Source organism: Rhinoraja longicauda, chromosome 1 (assembly GCF_053455715.1).
Source record: "Rhinoraja longicauda isolate Sanriku21f chromosome 1, sRhiLon1.1, whole genome shotgun sequence".
Classification (NCBI taxonomy): Eukaryota; Metazoa; Chordata; class Chondrichthyes; order Rajiformes; family Arhynchobatidae; genus Rhinoraja; species Rhinoraja longicauda.
The window spans coordinates 8,779,868-8,802,821 of record NC_135953.1 but is presented as its reverse complement, the minus strand read 5'-3'; the positions used below and the strand labels follow the sequence as shown (position 1 = coordinate 8,802,821).

Here is a 22,954-nt window from a genome sequence, read left to right as displayed (position 1 = left end):
ATCATCCACAATCAGTAACCTGTGCCCAACTTCTCCCCACATCCCTTGATTCCGCTAGCCCCCAGAGCTCTATCTAACTCTCTTTTAAACTCATCCAGTGAATTGGCCTCCACTGCCTTCTGTGGCAAAGAATTCCACAAATTCGCAACTCTCTGAGTGAAAAAGATTTTTCTCACCTCAGTTTTAAATGGGCTCCCCTTTATTCTTAGACTGTGGCCCCTGGTTCTGGACGCCCCCACATTGGGAACATTTTTCCTGCATCTAGCTTGTCCAGTCCTTCTATAATTTTATATGTTTCTATAAGATAACCCTCTCATCCATCTAAATTCCAGTGAATACATGCCGTCTTTCCAAGCTTTCCTCATGTGACAGTTCCGCCATCCCGGGGATTAACCTTGTGAACCTACGCTGCACTGCCTGAATAGCAAGAATGTCCTTCCTCAAATTAGGAGACCAAAACTGTACACAATACTCCAGATATGGTCTCACCAGGCCCCTATACAGCTGCAGAAGGACCTCTTCACTCCTGTACTCAAATCCTCTTGTTATGAAGGCCAACATGCCTTTAGCTTTCTTTACTGCCTGCTGTACCTACATGTTTACTTTCAGTGACAGGTGTACAAGGACACCCAGGTCTCGTTGCACTTCCCTTTTATCTAATCGGACACCATTGAGATAATAATCTGCCTCTTTGTTTTTGCCACCAAAGTGGATAACCTCACATTTATCCACATTATACTGCATCTGCCATGCATCTGCCCACTCACTCAACCTGTCCAGGTTACCCAGCAACCTCCTAACATCCTCTTTGCTGTTCACACTGCCACCCAGCTTTGTGTCATCTGCAAACTTGTTAGTGTTACTTTTAATTCCTTCATCCAAAACATTAATATATATTGTAAATAGTTGCGGCCCCAACACTGAGCCTTGCGGCACTCCACTCGCCACTGCCTGCCATTCTGAAATGGACCTGTTTATTCCTACTCTTTGATTCCTGTCTGCCAACTAATTCTCTATCCATGTCAACACCCTACCCCCAATACCATGTGCTCTAATTTTGCCCACTAATCTCCTGTGTGGGACCTTGTCAAAGGCTTTTTGAAGGTCCAGATACACTACATCCACTGGCTCTCCTTCATCCATTTTACTAGTCACATCATCAAAAAAATTCCAGAAGATTAGTCAAGCAGGATTTCCCTTTCATAAAGCCATGTTGGACCATTCCTTTTACTGCTATACCAAATGCATCATTATTACTTCTTTGATAATTGACTCCAGCATCTTCCCCACCACTGATGTCAGGCTAACTGGAATGTAATTCCCCGTTTACTCTCTCGCTCCTTACTTGAAAAGTGGGATAACATTAGCTACCCTCCAATCCACAGGAACTGATCCTGAATCTACAGAACATTGGAAAATGATCACCAATGCTTCCACGATTTCTAGAGCCACTTCCTTGAGTACCCTGGGATGCAGACCGTCAGGCCCTGGGGATTTATCAGCTTTCAGTCCCATCAGTCTACCCAAAGCTATTTCTTGCCCAATGCAAATTTATTTCAGTTCCTCTGTAAAAATGGTTATGTGTAATGCAAAGATTGATAGATTCTTGATTAGTTCGGTTGGCAGGGGTTATGAGGAGAAGGCAGGAGAATGGGGTTGAGAGGGAGAAACAGATTAGCCATGATTGAACAGCAGAGTACACTTAATGGGCTGAATAGCCTAATTCTGCTCCTATCATTTATGAACATGATGTTTTGGGCCAGGACCCTACTTAAGATGGATTGGGATGGGGGGGGGGTCAAAGACAGAAAACAGAGGTGGGGGTGGGACAAAGTCTGGCAAGTGATAGGTGGATACAAGTGAAAGGGCAGGGATTGATTGGCAGATGGGTGGAACAAGTGACAAAGGGTAGAGGTGTTCAGAAAGGTATTAGTTGGTACATTAAGGTAATCTACATTTGTGTTGGTCTAATGCAAAGATAATAGAGCAGAGCAAGATAGACCACTCGACCCTAAAAACCGTAGTATGTCATGGCGCCACTTTAGTAGGCAGAAACTTGCAGAAACATTTTAAAAGAAAAATAACAAAAATCTGTGAATTGATAGATGAGCTATATTCTGCATTTTAATGGTATCATCACACACACTGTTCCCCCAAAACACTGATTACACTGCGAGAGGCATAGCGAACGGTGGGTTTTGCTTACTAAAATGGCGGACATTACACTCCTTTGCGTACCACACTTCAGTATAGGCGATTTTGACGGAGTGGTACATCTTGCTCCTCTAGTATCTTTGGTCTGATGATCACTTTTAAGATGGCCCATGATGGAACAAACACAAATTGTTGATTGTGATTTAGGGGGATGTTTAGTTTATTGTCAAGACCGTACATGATTTCAATTGAGTCGTCAAAAATGTGCAGACACATGGTATGGGAATAACATTTAGTGCAAGATGAAGTCCGATTACAGATAGCCCAGGGGTCTCCAGTGGGGTAGACAGTAGCTCAGGACCGCTCACGAGTCATTAATGGGATGGAGAATCCAGTAATTGAGTCTGAATATTTTATTTTGATGTGGCGATATAATCTTTGTCAATGAACATAGAACAATGCAGCACGAGAACAGGCCCTTCAGCCCACAATGTCTGTGCCAAGCATGATGCAAAATCTATCTCTTATCTGCCTGCACGTAATCCATGTCCCTCGATTTCCTGCATATCCATTTGCCTAATCAAAAGTCTCTTAAATTCCCCTATTGCATCAGATAGATCAGCCAGGATGGTATGGTAGAGTAGACAATAGGTGCAGGAGGAGGCCATTCGGCCCTTCGAGCCAACACCACAATTCACTGTGATCATGGCTGATCATCCACAATCAGTACCCCGTTCCTGCCTTCTCACCATATCCATTGACACCGCTATCTTTAAGAGCTCTATCTCACTCTCTCTTGAAAGCATCCAGAGAATTGGCCTTCACCAAAGAATTGGCAGAGAATTCCACAGATTCATAACTCTCTGGGTGAAAAAGTTTTTCTCATCTCTGTTCTAAATGGCCGACCCCTTATTCTTAAACTGTGCCCCCTGGTTCTGGACTCCCCCAACATCAGGAACATGTTTGCTGCCCCTAGCGTGTCCAACCCCATAATAAACGTCTATGATAGGCTGAATGGCTTAATACTGCTTCTATGACTTATGAACTTATGAGAACACAGAAAACGTTAAGGTACTGGAGCAGGCCCTTGAGTTTAAACTGATTGTATCGATGTATAGTATATTTGATCTGTCTGGATCTCATGCTAAAACAAAGCTTTTAACAGTGCATCAGTCACTGAAAGGAAGCATGCAGGTACAGCAGGCAGTGAAGAAAGCCAATGGAATGTTGGCCTTCATAACAAGAGGAGTTGAGTATAGGAGCAAAGAGGTCCTTCTGCAGTTGTACAGGTCCCTAGTGAGACCACACCTGGAGTACTGTGTGCAGTTTTAGTCTCCAAATTTGAGGAAGGATATTCTTGCTATTGAGGGCGTGCAGCGTAGGTTTACTAGGTTAATTCCCGGAATGGCGGGACTGTCATATGTTGAAAGACTGGAGCGACTAGGCTTGTATACACTGGAATTTAGAAGGATGAGAGGAGATCTTATCGAAACGCCTAAGATTATTAAGGGGTTGGACACGTTAGAGGCAGGAAACATGTTCTCAATGTTGGGGGAGTCCAGAACAAGGGGCCACAGATTAAGAATAAGGGGTAGGCCATTTAGAACTGAGATGAGGAAAAACTTTTTCAGTCAGAGAGTTGTAAATCTGTGGAATTCACTGCCTCAGAAGGCAGTGGAGGCCAATTCTCTGAATGCATTCAAGAGAGAGCTAGATAGAGCTCTTAAGGATAGCGGAGTCAGGGGGTATGGGGAGAAGGCAGGAACGGGGTACTGATTGAGAATGATCAGCCATGATCACATTGAATGGTGGTGCTGGCTCGAAGGGCCGAATGGCCTCCTCCTGCACCTATTGTCTATTGTCTATCAGATTGGATTGTGGAAGATCCTTGCAATAAATGACATTGAGTCTTTGTCTTTACTCTGTGAATTATGTCTTTCAGTTGGTAAAATCACACACCCTTTAAAGCTCTTTTCCAGCTGTGTATGTGTGCTAGCATTGTTTATCATTCGAATGGGATGTTAAGATGAGATGCTAATGGCACACTTACAAAGAGCAAAGAGGCTTTTTCTTCCCCTGCGGCCTTGGCCACGGATATCATTCGGCTAACCATACTAAAGATGGATCGACACAGAGTGCTGGAGTAACTCAGCGGGTCTGGCAGCATCTCTGGAGAAAATGGACAGGTGACATTTCGGCTCGGGACCCTTCTTCGGGCTGATTGTGGACTGGAAGTGAGGGGCGGTGGGGAAAAGCAGGACAAATCCCGGGATGGCAACAAATGACCTCGAGCAAGGAGGATCCCTGATCGCCTGATCGTTGGCAAGAGATGGTGGGAGCCCAAGAGGGATGCACATTGCTAACTGTGGAACTGGTTGATGTAGTGGAGGAAGGTGGGGGGGAGGGGAGGGGTGTGACAATAGACAATAGACAATAGACAATGGATGCAGGAGGAGGCCATTCGGCCCTTCGAGCCAGCACCGCCATTCAATGTGATCATGGCTGATCATTCTCAATCAGTACCCCGTTCCTGCCTTCACCCCATACCCCCTGACCCCGCTATCCTTAAGAGCTCTATCTAGCTCTCTCTTGAATGCATTCAGAGAATTGGCCTCCACTGCCTTCTGAGGCAGAGAATTCCACAGATTCACAACTTTCTGACTGAAAAAGTTTTTCCTCATCTCCGTTCTAAATGGCCTACCCCTTATTCTTAAACTGTGGCCCCTGGTTCTGGACTCCCCCAACATTGGGAACTTGTTTCCTGCCTCTAACGTGTCCAACCCCTTAATAATCTTATACGTTTCGATAAGATCTCCTCTCATCCTTCTAAATTCCAGTGTATACAAGCCTTGTGCTTGTAGAAGATGCCGAAATTATAGAATTCAAAGTTCATACCGCTGGGTTGTAAGCTGCCCAGGTTCTGTAATATCAAGCACTATTCCACCAAGTTGTGTGTGACCCCACTCTGGCAGTGGACGAGGCCCTGGACAGACCGGTCAGCGTGGGAATGGGAAGAGGAGTTCGAGGTTAGCGACCGGGAGATCACGTGAGCATGGGCAGACAGAAATTTTAATTGTTTAACAAAACGGTCACCGAGTCTACACTTTGTCATAGACATAGACGTAGAAAATAGGTGCAGGAGTAGGCCATTCAACTCTTTGAGCCAGCACCGACCGCCATTCAATATGATCTTGGCTGATCATCCAAAATCAGTACTCCGTTCGTACCTTCTCCCCATATCCCTTGATTCCTGTAGCCCTAAGAGCTAAATCGAACTCTCTCTTGAATACATACATAACAATCGAAGTCTATCTTTAGAAGTTATCTCGTTGTGAACAGGACTTTGTTCCATGGAAGTTGGTTGTCCTGTTTCATAGGGTGGCGCAGCGGTAGAGTTGCTGCCTTACAGCGCCAGAGATCCGGGTTCGATCCTGACTATGGGTGCTGTCTGCAAGGAGTTTTTTTTGTTCTCCCCGTGACCTGTGTGGGTTTTCTCCAGGATCTCTGTTTTTTCCCCACACTCCAAAGACGTACAAGTTTGTAGGTTAAATGGCGTGGTTAAATAATGGTGTGTGTAGGATAGTGTTAATGTGCGGGGATCGCTGGTCAGTGCAGGCTCGGTGGGCCGAAGGGCCTGTTTCTGCGCTGTATCTCTAAACTATACTGTAGTGGTGTTTCTTTGGTTGCAAAGGGTTGTGAGAGGTGCCTTCTCTTGGCCCATAACCCTCGAAACATTTCCTGTCCATCGACCTGTCCAAATGTCTTTTAAATGTTGTTATTGTACCTGCCCCAACCACCTCCTCTGGCAGATTGTTCCATACACCCACTACCTTTGTGTGGGGTAAACAATTGTTCATTAGGTCCCTTTTAAATCCTTCCCTTTTCACCATTAAGCTATGGTTCTTAATTCCCCTACTCTAGGTAAAAGACTCTGTACATCTACCCTATCTAATCCCCTATAGACACAAGCAGCTGGAGTAACTCAGCGGGACAGGCAGCATCTCTGGAGTGAAGGAATGGATGAGAGCCTTCTTCAGACTGATGTCAGGGGAGTGGGCGTTACAGAGATAAGGTCTATCTATTCCCCTCATGATCTTATACACCTCTACAAGATCACCTCAACGAACAAAGTACTAGCCTTCCCAACCTCTCCCCTGTAACTAGGGTTGCCAACTCCTCACTCCCAAATAAGGGACAAGGTTAGGTCACCCACCCACGCGCCACGTGACCTCACCCAGCCAGAGGTCACGTGCTCCTGCTCCACCAATGGCGGCCGCCCGGGCCGGGAGGCAGGTTGCTACGCAACCTCCGTTAGGCGGTGTCCGGGCCTACGCTGTCTGGGACTGCTGCGGTCCCTGGGCCTACTGTGTCTGGGCATGCGGTGTCCGGGCCTACAGCGACATCCGGGCCTAATACGGGACAAGGGCGGTCCTGTATGGGACAAACCAATTTAGCCCAAAATACGGGATGTCCCGGCTAATACGGGACAGTTGGCAACAATACCTATAACTCAGGCCCATATCCTCTGGCAGCTCTTTAATATATCCACCACCCTCTGCGTGAAAAAACAATTGCCCCGAGGGTCCCTTTTAAATCTGTCCCTTTTCTCCTTTAATCTATGCCCTCCACTTTCCAGGGGGAAAAAACTGTGGCTATTAATCTTACCCACACCCCTTGTGATTTAATCCTGACTGCGGGTGCTGTCTATACGGAGTCCCTACCTTCTCCTTGCGACCGCTTGTGTTTTCTCCTGGTGTTCCGGTTTGCTCGTTCACTCCGAAGACGTACATGTTTGCAGGATAATTGCCTTCTGCAAATTGTAAATTGTCCTTAGTGTGTAGGATAGTGCTAGTGTATTACATTGGTCGGCGCGGACTTGGTGGGCTGAAGGGCCTGCCTTCCACGTAGCATCTCCAATGTCTAAAGTGTGTTTTCAACAGACTAGATGGGCTAAAAAATCTTTTTGGGCTTTAAGACTTTTTGGAGTGAAGTTGAATTGTTGATTTTAAAGTTGAATCGACCACAGTTCAGCAATAAAATGACCTAGAACTTTGTAGCTCATTTTAGCATTGGCAATCCTCTCCTCACCCAGAATGTTCTTTGTAGAGCCATAAATCAGATTAAAAGTTAACGCTGAGCCACACCAGGCTTATCCAGGCTTTCATCCAGGTGTGGGAAGGAACTGCAGCTGCTGGTTTAAACCGAAGAGAGGCACAAAAAGCTGGAGTAACACAACGGATCAGACTCTGGAGAAATCTTTGGAGAAAAGGTATGCATCTCTGGAAGTAAGGAATAGTTGACGTATCGGGTCGAGACCCTTCATCAGACTGAGAGCCAGGGGAAAGACAATAGACAATAGGGTGCAGGAGGAGGCCATTCGGCCCTTTGAGCCAGCACCGCCATTCAATGTGATCATGGCTGATCATTCTCAATCAGTACCCCGTTCCTGCCTTCTCCCCATACCCCCTGACTCCGCTATCCTTAAGAGCTCTATCCAGCTCTCTCTTGAATGCATTCAGAGAATTGGCCTCCACTGCCTTCTGAGGCAGAGAATTCCACAGATTCACAACTCTCTGACTGTAAAAGTTTTTCCTCATCTCAGTTCTAAATGGCCTACCCCTTATTCTTAAACTATGGCCCCTTGTTCAGGAATCCCCCAAAATTGGGAACATGTTTCCTGCCTCTAACGTGTCCAACCCCTTAATAATCTGATACGTTTCGATAAGATCTCCTCTTATCCTTCTAAATTCCAGTGTATACAAGCCTAGTCGCTCCAGTCTTTCAACATATGATAGTCCGGCCATTCCGGGAATTAACCTAGTAAACCTACGCTGCACGCCCTCATTAGCAAGAATATCCTTCCTCAAATTTGGAGACCAAAACTGCACACAGTACTCCAGGTGCGGTGTCACTAGGGCCCTGTACAACTGCAGAAGGACCTCTTTGCTCCTATACTCAACTCCTCTTGTTATGAAGGCCAACATTCCATTGGCTTTCTTCACTGCCTGCTGTACCTGCATGCTTCCTTTCAGTGACTGATGCACTAGGACACCCAGATCTCGTTGTACGTCCCCTGTTCCTAACTTGACACCATTCAGATAATACTCTGCCTTCCTATTCTTACCACCAAAGTGGATAACCTCACACTTATCCACATTAAACTGCATCTGCCATGTATCCGCCCACTCACACAACCTGTCCAAGTCACCCTGCAACCTCATAGCATCTTCCTCACAGTTCATACTACCACCCAGCTTTGTATCATCTGCAAATTTGCAAATGGTACTTTTAATCCCTTCATCCAAGAAAGAGAAACAGAAAGATATAGACAGTGATATAGAGTGATATAGAACAAATGAATGAAAGACATGCAATAAAAATAACGATGATAAAGGAAACAGGCCTTTGTTAGCAAGGTGAAAACTAGTATAGACAATGACACTCAACATCTAGGTGTTTGTTAATGCAATGGCAATCGTAGAGTATTGAAGAGGGATTGAGTTATTGTGATAGAGTCATACAGTGCGGAAACAGGCCATTTGGCCCATCTCCTCCATGGCGATCAAGATGCCCCATCTAAAAGCTAGTACCTTCAGCCCGCATTTGATCCATATCCCTCTAAATCTTTCTTGACCATGTACGTGTCCAATTGTCTTTTAAAAGTAGAGATTTATTTTAAATAAGATGAGTAAGATTATTTCTAGTGAGATATTAGTTAGTGAATCTGATGAAGGGTCCTGACCCGCGAGATGCTGCCTGACCCGCTGCGTTACTCCAGTTCAGTTTAGTTTATTATCACGTGTACCGAGGTACAGTGAGAAGCTTTTGTTGCGTGCTATCCAGTCAGCAGGAAGACAATACATGATTACAGTCGAGCATTCACAGTGTATAGATACGTGATAAGGGAATAACGTTTAGTGCAAGGTAAAGTCAGCAAAGTCCGATCAAAGATAGTCCGAGGGTCACCAAAGAGGTAGATAGCACTTCAGCACAGCTCTCTGGTTGTGGTAGTATGAATCAGTTGCCTTTATAACAGCTGGGAAGAAACTGCCCCTGAATCTGGAGGTGTGCGTTTTCACACTTCTATACCTTTTGCCTGATGGGAGAGGGGAGAAGAGGGAGTGGCCAGGGTGCGACTTGTCCTTGATTATGCTGCTGGCCTTGCCGAGGCAGCGTGAGGTGTGAATGGTACCAAATGGAGGGGGAGTGGTTTATGTGATGGTCTGCAGTCCACCCACAATTCACTGCAATTTCTTGAGGGTCTTGGATGGAGCTGTTCCCAAACCAAGCTGTGATCCATCCCGATAAAATGCTTTCAAGTGGTGCATCTGTAGAAGTTGGTGAGAGTTGTCGGGGACATGCCGAGCTTCCTCAGCCTTCTAAGGAAGTTGGTGTGCTTTCTTGGTCGTTGGTTCAATATGGGTGATCCAGTCAGAAAAGGTCGGGAGCAGAGCAAGGAAGACCGTTGGCTGAGAACAAAGTAAGTGGTAATTGCAGTGTGAAAAGGCAGTTTTAAAAGAACGCCAAGAGTCCGTTAGTAGTCAGTCAGAAAAGTGCATAACTCCAAGTTTGTCAGGAAGGCAGGATAGAAGTGAATACCTGCATTGGTTGATCAATTAAAGTAGAAGTTTGGTAAATTGGCCAATTAAGTAATTTAGTGACTGATGTAAGCAAGGCTTGCACAAGGGGTGCAGCCCTCTGGAGGGAAGTGCCCTGTGAGTAAAGTGCGATTCTTCGGCGAGGAGGCTGAGGCGAGGAGGCTGAGGTGAGGAGGTTACGCTTGTTTTTGTGCCTGAATTGTTTTTTGAAACTAAAATAATGGCGGACGAGCTGGTGCAGTGTGTTTCCTGCAGGATGTGGGAAGATAGAGACACCGCTGGAGCTTCTGGGAGCTGCACCTGCAAGAACTGTGTCCAGGTGCGGCTCCTGAATGGACATGTGGTGGAGTTGGAAAGGCAGCTGGATGACCTCAGGGCCATCCGGGAATACGAGAGTTTCCTGGACAGGACCTACTGTCAGGCTGTCACGCCAATGGTCCAGGTTGAGCGAAGGTGGGAGACCGTTTCAGGGGGGAGCGAACGTGGACTACAGGAGACCCCGGTGGCTGTGCCTATTGTAAACAGGTACACCCTCTTGGGAACTGTCGGGGTAGAACACGCTTCCAGTCCGAGCGGTGGACATGTTGGCGGATCTAACCCAGGCAAGGAAACTCGACCGGGGAGACCGAAGTCAGGAAGAGCCATAGTAGTGGGTGACTCCATTGTCCGAGCTACAGACAGTAGATTCTGTGGTGACAGGCGGGAGTCGAGGATGGTTTGTTGCCTCCCTGGTGCCAGGGTTCAAGACATCACGGAGCGGCTTCAGAACATCCTAGCGAGGGAAGGTGATCAACCGGAAGTAGTTGTGCACGTGGGAACGAACGATGTCGGGAGGAAGAGGAAGGAGATACTGCAGCGTGAGTTTAGAGAGGAAGAAGACTGAGAAGTAGGACGTCGAGGGTGGTTATCTCTGGACTGCTGCCTGTACCTCGTGCTGGTGAGGGCAGGAACAGAGAGATCGGGGATATGAATGTATGGCTGAGGGACTGGTGCAGGGAGCAGGGATTTAGATTTCTGGACCACTGGGATCTCTTCTGGGGTAGGGATGACCTGTACAAAAGGGACGGGTTACACCTTAACAGCAGGGGGACCAACATTCTGGCAGGTGGGTTTGCTAGTGCTACAAGTGTGGCTTTAAACTAAGTCGTTGGGGGGAGGGGTTGACAAACTGGGAATATGAAGGTGGAGTTAAAGGGGAAGCGAATAGAGGAGAAATTGCAAAGGACTCTCGAATGAATGGGAAGGGAAGTTCTAGAAGGGATATGAAAGTAAGGTCAGGGCCAATTGTGACCTGTATGAGTGGGGAGGTGAATACTGAAATTAAAGTGTTGTATTTAAATGCACGAAGTATAAAAAATAAAGTGGATGAGCTTGAGGCTCAGTTAGACATTGGCAAGTATGATGTTGTGGGAATCACTGAGACATGGCTACAAGAGGACCAGGGCTGGGAGCTGAATATTCAGGGGTACACAACGTATAGAAAAGACAGATAGGTGGCCAGAGGGGGTGGGGTTGCTCTGTTGGTGAGGAATGATATTCACTCCCTTGCAAGGGGTGACATAGAATCAGGAGATGTAGAATCAGTATGGATAGAGATGAGGAATTGTAAGGGTAGAAAGACCCTAATGGGAGTTATCTACAGGCCCCCAAACAGTAGCCTCGACATAGGGTGCAAGTTGAATCAGGAGCTAAAATTGGCATGTCGCAAATGTAATGCTACGGTGGTTATGGGAGATTTCAACATGCAGGTAGACTGGGAAAATCAGGTTGGTAATGGACCCCAGGAAAGAGAGTTTGTGGAGTGTCTCCGAGATGGATTCTTAGAACAGCTTGTACTGGAGCCTACTAGGGAGAAGGCAATTCTGGATTTAGTGTTGTGTAATGAACCTGATCTGATAAGGGGACTCGAGGTAAAAGAGCCATTAGGAGGCAGTGATCACAATATGATAAGTTTTACTCTACAAATTGAGAGGGAGAAGGGAAAATCAGAAGTGTCAGTATTACAGTATAGCAAAGGTGATTACAGAGGCATGAGGGGAGTAAGAGGCACCCGTGGCTGACAAGGGAAGTCAAGGACAGCATAAAAATAAAAGAGCAGAAGTACAACAAAGAAAAGAAGAGTGGGAAGCCAGAGGATTGGGACTCTTAAAGAGCAACAGAAGATGACTAAGAAGGCAATATGGGGAGAAAAGATGAGGTACGAGGGTAAACTAGTCAATAATATAAAGGAGGATAGTAAAAGCTTATTTAGGTATGTGAAGAGGAAAAAAATAGTCAAGGCCAATGTGGGTCCCTTGAAGACAGAAGCAGGGGAATTTATTATGGGGAACAAGGAAATGGCAGATGAGTTGAACCGGTACTTTGGATCTGTCTTCACTAAGGAAGATACAAGCAATCACCCAGATGTTTTAGTGGCAAGAGAACCTAGGGTGACGGAGGAACTGCAGGAAATCGACATTGGGGAGGAAATGGTGTTGGGTAGACTGATGGGACTGAAGGCTGATAAATCCCCAGGGCCTGATGGTCTGCATCCCAGAGTACTTAAGGAGGTGGCGCTAGAAATTGTGGACGCATTGGTGATCATTTTCCAATGTTCTATAGATTCAGACTCAGTTCCTGTGGATTGGAGGGTAGCTAATGTTGTCCCACTTTTTAAGAAAGGAGGGAGAGAGAAAACGGGAAATTAAAGACCAGTTAGTCTTATATCAGTGGTGGGGAAGATGCTGGAGACAAATATAAAAGACGAAATTGCGGAGCATTTGGATAGTAGTAACAGGATCGTTCCGAGTCAGCATGGATTTACGAAGGGGAAATTGACTAATTGACTAATCTTCTGGAATTCTTTGAGGACATAACTAGGAAAATTGACAGGGGAGAGCCGGTGGATGTGGTGTACTTTGACTTTCAGAAAGCCTTCGACAAGGTTCCACATAGGAGATTAGTGGGCAAAATTAGAGCACATGGCATTGGAGGTAGGGTACTGACATGGATAGAAAATTGGTTGACAGACAGAAAGCAAAGAGTGGGGATAAATGGGTCCCTTTCAGAATGCCAGGCAGTAACTAGTGGGGTACCGCAAGGCTCGGTGCTGGGACCTCAGCTATTTACAATATGCATTAATGAAGGGATTAAAAGTACCATTAGCAAATTTGCAGATGATACAAAGCTGGGTGGTAGTATGAACTGTGAGGAAGATGCTATGAGGTTGCAGGGTGACTTGGACAGGTTGTGTGAGTGGGCAGATGCAGTTTAATGTGGATAAGTGTGAGGTTATCCACTTTGGTGGTAGAATAGGAAGGCAGAGTATTATCTGAATGGTGCTAAGTTAGGAAAAGGGGACGTACAACGAGATCTGGGTGTCCTAGTGCATCAGTCACTGAAAGGAAGCATGCAGGTACAGCAGGCAGTGAAGAAAGCCAATGGAAGGTTGGCCTTCATAACAAGAGGAGTTGAGTCTAGGAGCAAAGAGGTCTTTCTGCAGTTGTACAGGGCCCTAGTGAGACCGCACCTGGAGTACTGTGTGCAGTTTTGGCCTCCAAATTCGAGGAAGGATATTCTTGCTATTGAGGGCGTGCAGCGTAGATTTACTAGGTTAATTCCTGGAATGGCGGGACTGTCGTATGTTGAAAGACTGGAGCGACTAGGCTTGTATACACTGGAATTTAGAGGGATGAGAGGCGATCTCATCGAAACGTATAAGATTATTAAGGGGTTGGACACGTTAGAGGCAGGAAACATGTTCCCAATGTTGGGGGAGTCCAGAACAAGGGGCCACAGTTTAAGAATAAGGGGTAGGCCATTTAGAGCTGAGATGAGGAAAAACCTTTTCAGTCTGAGAGTTGTAAATCTGTGGAATTCCCTGCCTCAGAAGGCAGTGGAGGCCAATTCTCTGAATGCATTCAAGTGAGAGCTAGATAGAGCTCTTAAGGATCGCGGAGTCAGGGGGTATGGGGAGAAGGCAGGAACGGGGTACTGATAGAGAATGATCAGCCATGATCACATTGAATGGTGGTGCTGGTTCAAAGGGCCGAATGGCCTCCTCCTGCACCTATTGTCTATTGTCTAGGAGAAGTTGTTGGATATTGACTCCCAGGAATTTGAAGTTTTCAACCATCTCTACTTCGGCGCTGTCAGTGCAAACTGGGGTATGTATGTGTCGTTGTACACGCCTCGGCTACCTCCTCTGGCAGCTCGTTCCATATATACATCACCCTCTGTGTGGAAAACGTTGCCCCTCTGGTTCCTATTAAATCTTTCCCCTCTCACTTTAAACCTAGGGTTGCGCAGTGGGTAGAGCTGCTGCCTCATAGTGCCTGAGACCCGGGTTCAATCCTGAACCAGAGGACAAGGGTTTAATGTTGGAGGGGAAAGATGTAATCGGAACCCGAGGGGCAACTTTATCACATGGAGCGTGGTGAGTATATGAAACAATAGGTGCAGGAGGAGGCCATTCAGCCCTTCGAGCCAGCACCGCCATTCAATGTGATCATGGCTGATCATTCTCAATCAGTACCCCGTTCCTGCCCTCTCCCCATACCCCCTGACTCCGCTATCCTTAAGAGCTCTATCCAGCTCTCTCTTGAATGCGTTCAGAGAACTGGCCTCCTCTGCCTTCTGAGGCAGAGAATTCCACAGAAACGAGCTGCCAGAGGAGGTATAACAACATTTAAAAGACATTTGGACAGGTACATGGATAGGAAAGGTTCAGGGGGATATGGGGCATATGGCGGTAGTGTGCCACAGTGGTACAGCTTCAGAGGTCTGGGCTCGAACCTAACTATGGGTGCTGTCTGTACTGAGTCTGTACGTTCTCCCTGTGACCGCATGGGCCTTCTCTGGGTGCTTCGGTTTTCTCCCTCACTCCAGAGGCGTACAGGTTTGTAGGTTAATTGGCTTCTGTAAATTGTCCCTTGTGTGTAGAATAATGCTAGTGTGTGGGCTGATCGCTGTTCGGCGTGGACTCGATGCGTTGAAGGGCCTGTTTCCAGGCTGTATCTCGTCTAAAGTGGGCAGGTAGGACTAGGGTAGATGGGGTATCTTCGTCTGCATTAACAAGTTGGGCAGAGGGGCCTCTTTCCATGACTCTAGCCTGATCATTGTAGGAAAGTACCGAATCCTGGCATTGTGTGACTCCAGGCTTCTGTACCGCCTGCCCAGTGGTAACAATGAGAAGAGGGCATGGTCTGGATGGTGGGATACTTGATGATAGATACCTAGGTCTACAGCTCAACCATGGTCATAGGTTGCACGTCTATCTGCGGTGTGTTGAGTAACCTCCTTTGCAACCTTGTTTTCTAAAGCAAGTGAGAACTTTGTAAATCTTTCTGAGGGTAAACCAAATGTACAAATGGAGACTCGAGGGGCTTTTTTAAAATAAAAAAGAAACATTATTTCGAGAGCAAATGTGGTGGAGTTGGTGAATTTGAGAATAGGGGATGGTGTCCTTTCAGAAGGTAGGGTCATAAGGTCTTAAGGAAATAGTGGAATTAAGCCATTCGGTCCATCAAGTCTACTCCACCATTCAATCATGGCTGATCTATCTCTCCTTCCTAACCCCATTCTCCTGCCTTCTCCCCATAACCTCGGACACCTGTACTAATCTGAAATGTCTCGGGCACCAGGTGGTCTCCCATCCAAGTACTAACCAGCCCTGATCCTGCTTAGGTTCCGAGATAAGACAAGATTGGGCGATTTCAGCCAAGTGTGGCCGTAGACGACAAGAGTCGAGAGTGTTTTATTGTTGTATGCCCCGAAACGGAACAATGAAAATTTTACGTGCAGCATCACAACGGATATGTAAGCCATACCTTACACAGTGAGGTGTCGTTCAGATAACTGAAAAAGGGTTCAGATCCAAAACGTCATCTATCCATGTTCTCCAGAGATGCTGTCTGACCCGCTGGATTCTTCCAGCACTTTGGGTGTTCATTTGTGTAAACTAGCATCTGCAGTTCCTTGTTTCATAGAAACATAGAAAATAGGTGCAGGAGTAGGCCATTCAGCCCTTCAAGCCTGCACCGCCATTCAATATGATCATGGCTGATCATCCAGCTCGGTAACCTGTACCTGCCTTCTCTCCATACCCCCTGATCCCTTTAGCCACAAGGGCCACATCTAACTCCCTCTTAAATATAGCCAATGAACTGGCCTCAACTACCTTCTGTGGTAGAGAATTCCACAGACTCACCACTCTCTGTGTGAAGAAATGTTTTCTCATCTCGGTCCTAAAAGACTTCACCCTTATCCTTAAGCTGTGACCCCTGGTTCTGGACTTCCCCAACATCGGGAACAATCTTCCCGCATCTAGCCTTTCCAACCCCTTAAGAATTTTATATGTTTCTATAAGATCCCCCCTCAGTCTTCTAAATTCCAGCGAGTACAAGCCCAGTCTATCCAGTCTTTCTTCATATGAAAGTCCTGCCATCCCAGGGATCAATCTGGTGAACCTTCTCTGTACTCCCTTGAAGGCTAGAATGTGTTGGAGTGACTGTCAGTCGATAGAGGAATAGATCGAGGAATAGATTGAGTAGATGCACAGAGTAGGTGAATTGAGGACCAGAAGACATGGGTTTAAGGTGAAGGGGAAAAGATTTAATAGGAATCTGAGGTGTAACTTTTTCACACAAAGGGTGGTGGGTGTATGGAACGGGCTGCCGGAAGAGGTAGTTGAGGCGGGGACTATCCTAACGTTTAAGAAGCAGACAGGTACATGGTTAGGACAGGTTTGGAGGGATATGGACCAAACGCAGGCAGGTGGGACTAATGTAGCTGGGACATTGTTGGCCGGAGAGGGCGAGTTGGACCGACGGGCCTGTTTCCACACTGTGACTCTACGATAGACCCGAATTATTGCCTGTCCATTCCCTCCAGAGATGCTGCTCTGATCTGTTGAGTTACTCCAGCACTTTGTTTCTTTTTCAATGTTGGAATAATGAGCGTAGTGGTGCAGACGAGGATGAAGAAGAGGCTATTGGATGGGGTAAAATTTGTTGGGAATGGTAGCACGATCTAGAGCTTGTGGATATGAGAGTTCAGTTCAGTTAGTTTATTGTCAAGTGTACCGAGGTACAGTGAAAAGCTTATGTTGCGTGCTAACCAGTCAGCGGAAAGACAATACATGATTACAATCCAGCCATTACAACGTTTAGATACATGATAAGGGAATAATGTGTAGTGACCATAATTAAAGTAAGAAACTTTGCTGTAAGAGTAGAGGTTTAAGAGTTCATAGCAATTGTAATATGTGATTGTAGATCTGCAGAGAAACATAGAAAATAGGTGCAGGAGTAGGCCATTCGGCCCTTCAAGCCAGCACCGCCATTCAATACGATCATGGCTGATCGTCCAAAATCAGTACTCCGTTCCTGCTTTTTCTCCATATCCCTTGATTTCCTTAGCCCTTAGAGCTAAATCTAACTCTCTCTTGAAAACATCCAGTGAATTGGCCTCCTGTGGCAGAGAATTCCACAGATTCACAACTCTCTGGGTGAAGAGGTTTTTCCTCATCTCGGTTCTAAATGGCCTCCCCTTTATTCTTAAACTGTGTCCCCTAGCTCTGGACTCCCCCAACACCGGGAACACTTATGGATGCTTCTGTGGCAAGCATGCAAATAGTTGGCTGGGTTGGCTGCCATCTTGGAAGCAATATGACACTGCTGCATTCATTCGCAAAGGTTCAAAGGTCTTTTATTGTCACATGTACCAATTAAGGTACAGTGATGTGCAAATTGCCATACTGGAAACGCAACAAGACACACAACGACATAAAAGTTAATATAAGCATCCACCACAGCGGATTCCCCACGTTCCTCACTGTGATGGAAGGCAATAAAGTCTGAACTTCTTCCCTCATTTTTCTCCCGCGGTCGGGGCAGTCGAAACATCCGTCGGGGCGATTGAAACTCCCGCATCGGGGCGATCGAAGCTCCCGTGTCGGGGCAGTCGAAGCTCTTGCGGCTTGGAGTTCCCGATGTCGGTCTCTACCATCGTGGAGCTCGCGGTCTCTGGTCAAAGTCCGCAGGCACCCACGGTTGGAACTCAGAGGTCGATCCCTGGCAAAGGGACTGCAGGCTCCACGATGTTAAAGTCCCACAGGCTCCCGCGGTGGAGCTCTCAAAGGTCAGTCCCCAGCAAAGGCCGCCATCTCCTCGATGTCAGGCCGCAGTGCGGACGGAGATACGATACGGAAATAAATCGCGTCTCCGTCGAGGTACGAGATTAGAAAAAGTTTCCCCCAACCTCCCATCCCCCTCACCTAAAACAAACTAAAGAACACTAAAAGCATACATTTAGCACATTACTAAAAAACAACAAAGAAAAAAGGGGCAGACAGACTGTTGGCGAGGCAGCCATTGCTGGAGCCACCTGGTGATCAACTCTCTCTTGCCTTTATTCCAGATGCTCCAACACCAACTGTGAACGGATACCACCTTCAGGAAAGTGTTGAGCAGATTCCAGTTTTTATTTCCCAACTAGACCAAGTGGACCGGTTGGGCCCAAACCTCCCCTGCATTGGTGCACCAACCCTCTCCTCCCCCCCCACCACCTTCCCTCCCCCCCTCCCTCCTTCCTCCCCCCCCCCCTCCCTCCACCCCATCCCTCCCTCCCGAGGAGATAGATTTAAACTTTAAAATGTGGATAGTTTTTGAAATATAACACCAATTTCAATGGGAACATTTAGAACGGAGATGAGGAAAAACTGTGGGGATCACTGGTTGGCGCGGACCCAGTGTGCCGAAAGGGCCTGTCTCCGCTCTGTATCTCTAAAACTATGTCGGTTACTTGGCTTGGTAAATGTAAAAAGATTATTAAGGGGTTGGACACGTTAGAGGCAGGAAACATGTTCCCAATGTTGGGGGAGTCCAGAACAAGGGGCCACAGTTTAAGAATAAGGGGTAGGCCAATTAGAACTGAGATGAGGAAAAACCTTTTCAGTCAGAGAGTTGTGAATTTGTGGAATTCTCTGCCTCAGAAGGCAGTGGAGGCCAATTCTCTGAATGCATTCAAGAGAGAGCTAGATAGAGCTCTTAAGGATAGCGGAGTCAGGGGGTATGGGTAGAAGGTAGGAACGGGGTACTGATTGAGAATGATCAGCCATGATCACATTGAATGGCGGTGCTGGCTCGAGGGGCCGAATGGCCTTCTCCTGCACCTATTGTCTATAAAATGTAAGATGTAAGAACAATTGTGTGTGTAGGATAGTGTTAATGTGCGGGGATTGCTGTATCTCTAAACTAAACTAAGCCAGCAGAGGTGGATCACTTTCACCTCGAGATCTTTTGTTCTCTAGATCACTCCCTGAAACCTTGAGTCAACAGTTAACAGAGCTTTATTTGTCATTCGGAACTAAGGTACCGAACGAAACTACATAGCAGTCACACAAAAAGGAAAAAGAACACAAGACACACGACCCCAACACAAACATCCATCACAGTGACTCCAAACACCCCCTCACTATGATGGAGGCAACAAAACTTCCACTCTCTTCCCCACTCCCACAGACAGACAGCTCGTCCCCGACCGACCCGCACAGTCCACGCAACGGGATGGCCCGCGGCCGAGCCGCACCGGGCGCTGAAACGTCTCGCGGCCGAGCCGGGCGATGGAAGGCCCCGCGGCCGAGCCGTGCGCAGCTAAGTCCCGCGGCCGAGCCGCGCCGTGCGATGTTAAGTCCCGCGGCCAAGCCGCACCAGCGATGAAAAGTCCCGCGGCCAAGCCGCGCCGGGCGATGTTAGGTCCCGCGGCCGAGCCGCACCGGGCACTGTTAAGTCCAGCGGCCGAGCCGCACCGGGCGATGTTAGGTCCCGCGGCCGAGCAGCACCGGCGATGTTAGGTCCCGCGGCCGAGCCGCACCGGCCAATGTTAGGTCCCGCGGCCGAGCCTTGCCGGGCGATGTTAGGTCCCGCGGCCGAGCCGCACCGGGCAATGTTAGGTCCCGCGGCCGAGCCGCACCGGGCGATGTTAGGTCCCGCGGCCGAGCCGTGCCGGGCGATGTTAGGTCCCGCGGCCGAGCCGCACCGGGCGATGTTAGGTCCCGTGGCCGAGCCGTGCCGGGCGATGTTAGGTCCCGTGGCCGAGCCGCACCGGGCGATGTTAGGTCCCGCGGCCGAGCCGCACCGGGCGATGTTAGGCCCTGCGGCCGATCCGCACCCCGCGCCGTGAGGAAGAGACCTAAAAGAGAAAGGTTTCCCCCATCCCCCCACCCACACCACCACCCCCCCACCCACACCACCACCCCCCACACATACACAACCAAAAAAAAAAAAAAACCATCCCAACACCGACACACAACAAAAAAAAAGGAAAAAAGACGAACAGACTGCTAGCGAGCCGCAGCCGTTAGGCGCCGCCGAGGGCAGATTGCCAACTGCACTCTCTACCGCTGCACAAAATGAAATTACCTTTTGCATATTTGGCATTATGCAGCCTCTGAAGTTAAATCTGGATCCAAACTTTGGAGTCCTCGTCTTTCACTGGGGCCAGAGCAAGCCATGCTCACAATAGCTGGGGAAAACCTCAGCTGCCAATTGGCTTCAATGCTGTTTTATTATGCAAGATCATGGCGGTTCAAATCGATTCAATCCTCAATTGCACAATTAAAATTTAATTTTGATGCGGCAGGCACACAGATTTGTTTTAATTTATTTGTAAGGTAGCAGCTTCCGAAGACTTTAGCGGAGACCGATGTCTTTAGTTTCTTTCACTTACCATCGCCCGGTGTGGCTCGGCCGCGGGGCCTTCCATCGCCCGGTACGGCTCGGCCGCGGGGCCTTCCATCGCCCGGTATGGCTCGGCCGCGGGGCCTTCCATCGCCCGGTACGGCTCGGCCACGGGGCCTTCCATCGCCCGGTACGGCTCGGCCACGGGGCCTTCCATCGCCCGGTACGGCTCGGCCACGGGGCCTTCCATCGCCCGGTACGGCTCGGCCACGGGGCCTTCCATCGCCCGGTACGGCCGCGGGACTTTCCAGCGCCCGGTACGGCTCGGCCGCGGGACCTACCATCTCCATGCGGGGGCTGTGCGGGTCGGTCGCCTCGGTAGGGGTCGAGCTGTCTCTCCGTGGGCGCGGGGGGAAGAGAGAGGAAGTTTTTTTTGCCTTCCATCACAGTGAGGGGTGTTTGGAGTCACTGTGATGGATGTTTGTGTTGGGGTTGTGTGTCTTGTGTTCTTTGTTTTTTTGCTCTGTGACTGCTGGCAAATGAATTTTGTTCGGTATCGAATGACAATAAAGGTATTCTGTATTCTGTATTTAGTTTGGAGATGGAGCGCGGAAACAGGCCCTTCTGCCCAGCCAGTCCGCGCCGACCAGCGATCCCCACACATTAACACTGTCCAACACACACCAGGGAACATTTATGAGTTTACAGAGCCAATTAAACTACAAACCTCTACGTCTTTGGACTGTGGAAGGCAACCGGAGAAAACCCACGGGGAGAACGTACAAACTCAGTACAGACGGCACCCATCGTCAGGGTCGAACCCGGGTCTCATAAGATCATAAGTGATAGGAGCAGAATTAGGCCATTCGGCCCATCAAATCTACTCTGCCATTCAATCGTGGTTAATTTATCTTTCCCTCCTAACCCCATGTCTCTGGCGCTGTAAGGCAGCAACTCTACGTTAACTCAACTGTCTTTAACAACATGCTGCCTGTCCCGCTGAGTTACTCCAGCATTTTGTGTCTACCCGTCTTTAACAACAATTGGATTAACAACAATTAAGACATTTTGGACAGTAGATGGATAGGGAAGGTTGAGCAGGACATGGGCCAACTGCAGGTAAATGGGCATCTTGGTCGGCATGGACTATGGACCTGTTTCCGAGCTGTAAGACTGAAGTTATGTCTTGGAGAGGCATCAATTGGGTGATCCCTGTGCCTGTTCACCTTGCTCCATGTAAGCCATCCTCCCTTCCATTGACTCATAGAGACAAAGAAACAGAAAAATAGGTGCAGGAGTAGGCCATTTGGCCCTTCGATTCAATATGGTCATGGCTGATCGTCTCAAATCAGTATCCCGTTCCTGCTTTTTTTCCCTTTATCCATTGATTCCTTTAGCCCTCGGAGCTAAATCTAGCTCTCCCTTGAAAGAGACTTGACTCCATCTACACCTCGCGCTGCCTCGGCAAGGCCAGCAGCATAATCAAGGACCAGTCGCATCCTGGTTACTCCCTTTTTCTCCCCTCTCTCATTGGACAGAAGTGTGAAAATGCACACCTCCAGATTCAGGGACAGTTTCTTCCCAACTGTTATCAGGCAACTGAACGGTCCTACCAACAACTAGGGAGTGGTCCTGATCTCTCATCTACCTCATTGGAGACCCTCAGTCTATCTTTAATCTGATTTTGCTGGACTTTATCTTGCACTAAACGTGATTCCCTTTATCCTGTATCTGTCCACTGTGGACAGCTCGATTGTAATCATGTATTGTCTATCCGCTGACTGGGTAGCACGCAACAAAAAAGCTTTTCACAGTACATCGGTACACGTGACAATAAACTAAACCTCCGTCTGAAGAAGGGTCTCGACCCGAAACGTCACCCATTCCTTCTCTCCTGAGATGCTGCCTGACCTGCTGAGTTACTCCAGCATTTTGTGAATAAACTAAACTAATATCATTTAGATTTTTTGTTTTTTTCTCTGCTTCCATGTGAAAAGCTCTAATTAAACTGTAAAGCCAGAAAGCCACAGGGACATCTTGGGGAAAGTAATTCTGTGGAATCTAATAACTACACTTCCATAGTCTCCTGAGCTGCCCACAGAGTTGGAGGACTTGTTGGTAATTGAGAAAGATGGCAGCTCATTAGTGACATCTAGTGGCAAGGCTCCAAACTTTCTGTAGTTTAGTTTAGAGATACAGTGTGGAAATAGACCTTTTGGCCCATTGAGTCCACACTGACTATCGATCACCCGTACACAAGTTCTATCCTACACCATTTATGAAGGAACCATTTACAGAAGGCAAATAACCTACAAACCTGGACGTCTTTGGAATGTGGGATGAAACCGGAGCAACGGTGAAAACCCACGTGGTCACGGGGAAAATGTATGAACTCCGCACAGACAGCACCCGTAGTCAGGATGCTGCACGGGTACATTTGGGTCACTGGTGCTGTAATGGCGGCAACTCTACCGCTGTGCCACAATATGGACACTCTGCCGCTAGATGGACACAAAGTGCTTCAGTTCCGAAGAAGTGTCCCGA

General features: G+C 47.9%; 1 protein-coding gene across 6 annotated transcripts in view; it reads left to right on the top strand.

Annotated features, from left to right (window-relative positions):
* The window catches only part of slc4a11 (solute carrier family 4 member 11), a 144,147-nt gene that overhangs the window by 25,991 nt on the left and 95,202 nt on the right, over nucleotides 1-22,954 (top strand). For 2 of the 6 annotated variants that reach the window (XM_078408815.1, XM_078408790.1), the window contains exon 2: nucleotides 14,030-14,166. The exons of 3 other annotated variants lie outside the window; for them this stretch is intronic. In XM_078408815.1, the coding sequence (XP_078264941.1) occupies nucleotides 14,157-14,166 (10 nt within the window). In that variant the 5' untranslated portion in view covers nucleotides 14,030-14,156. Of the gene's footprint in view, nucleotides 1-4,257; nucleotides 4,341-14,029; nucleotides 14,167-22,954 lie in introns of those variants that run through there. One more of the 6 variants, XM_078408806.1, reaches the window with a different exon arrangement.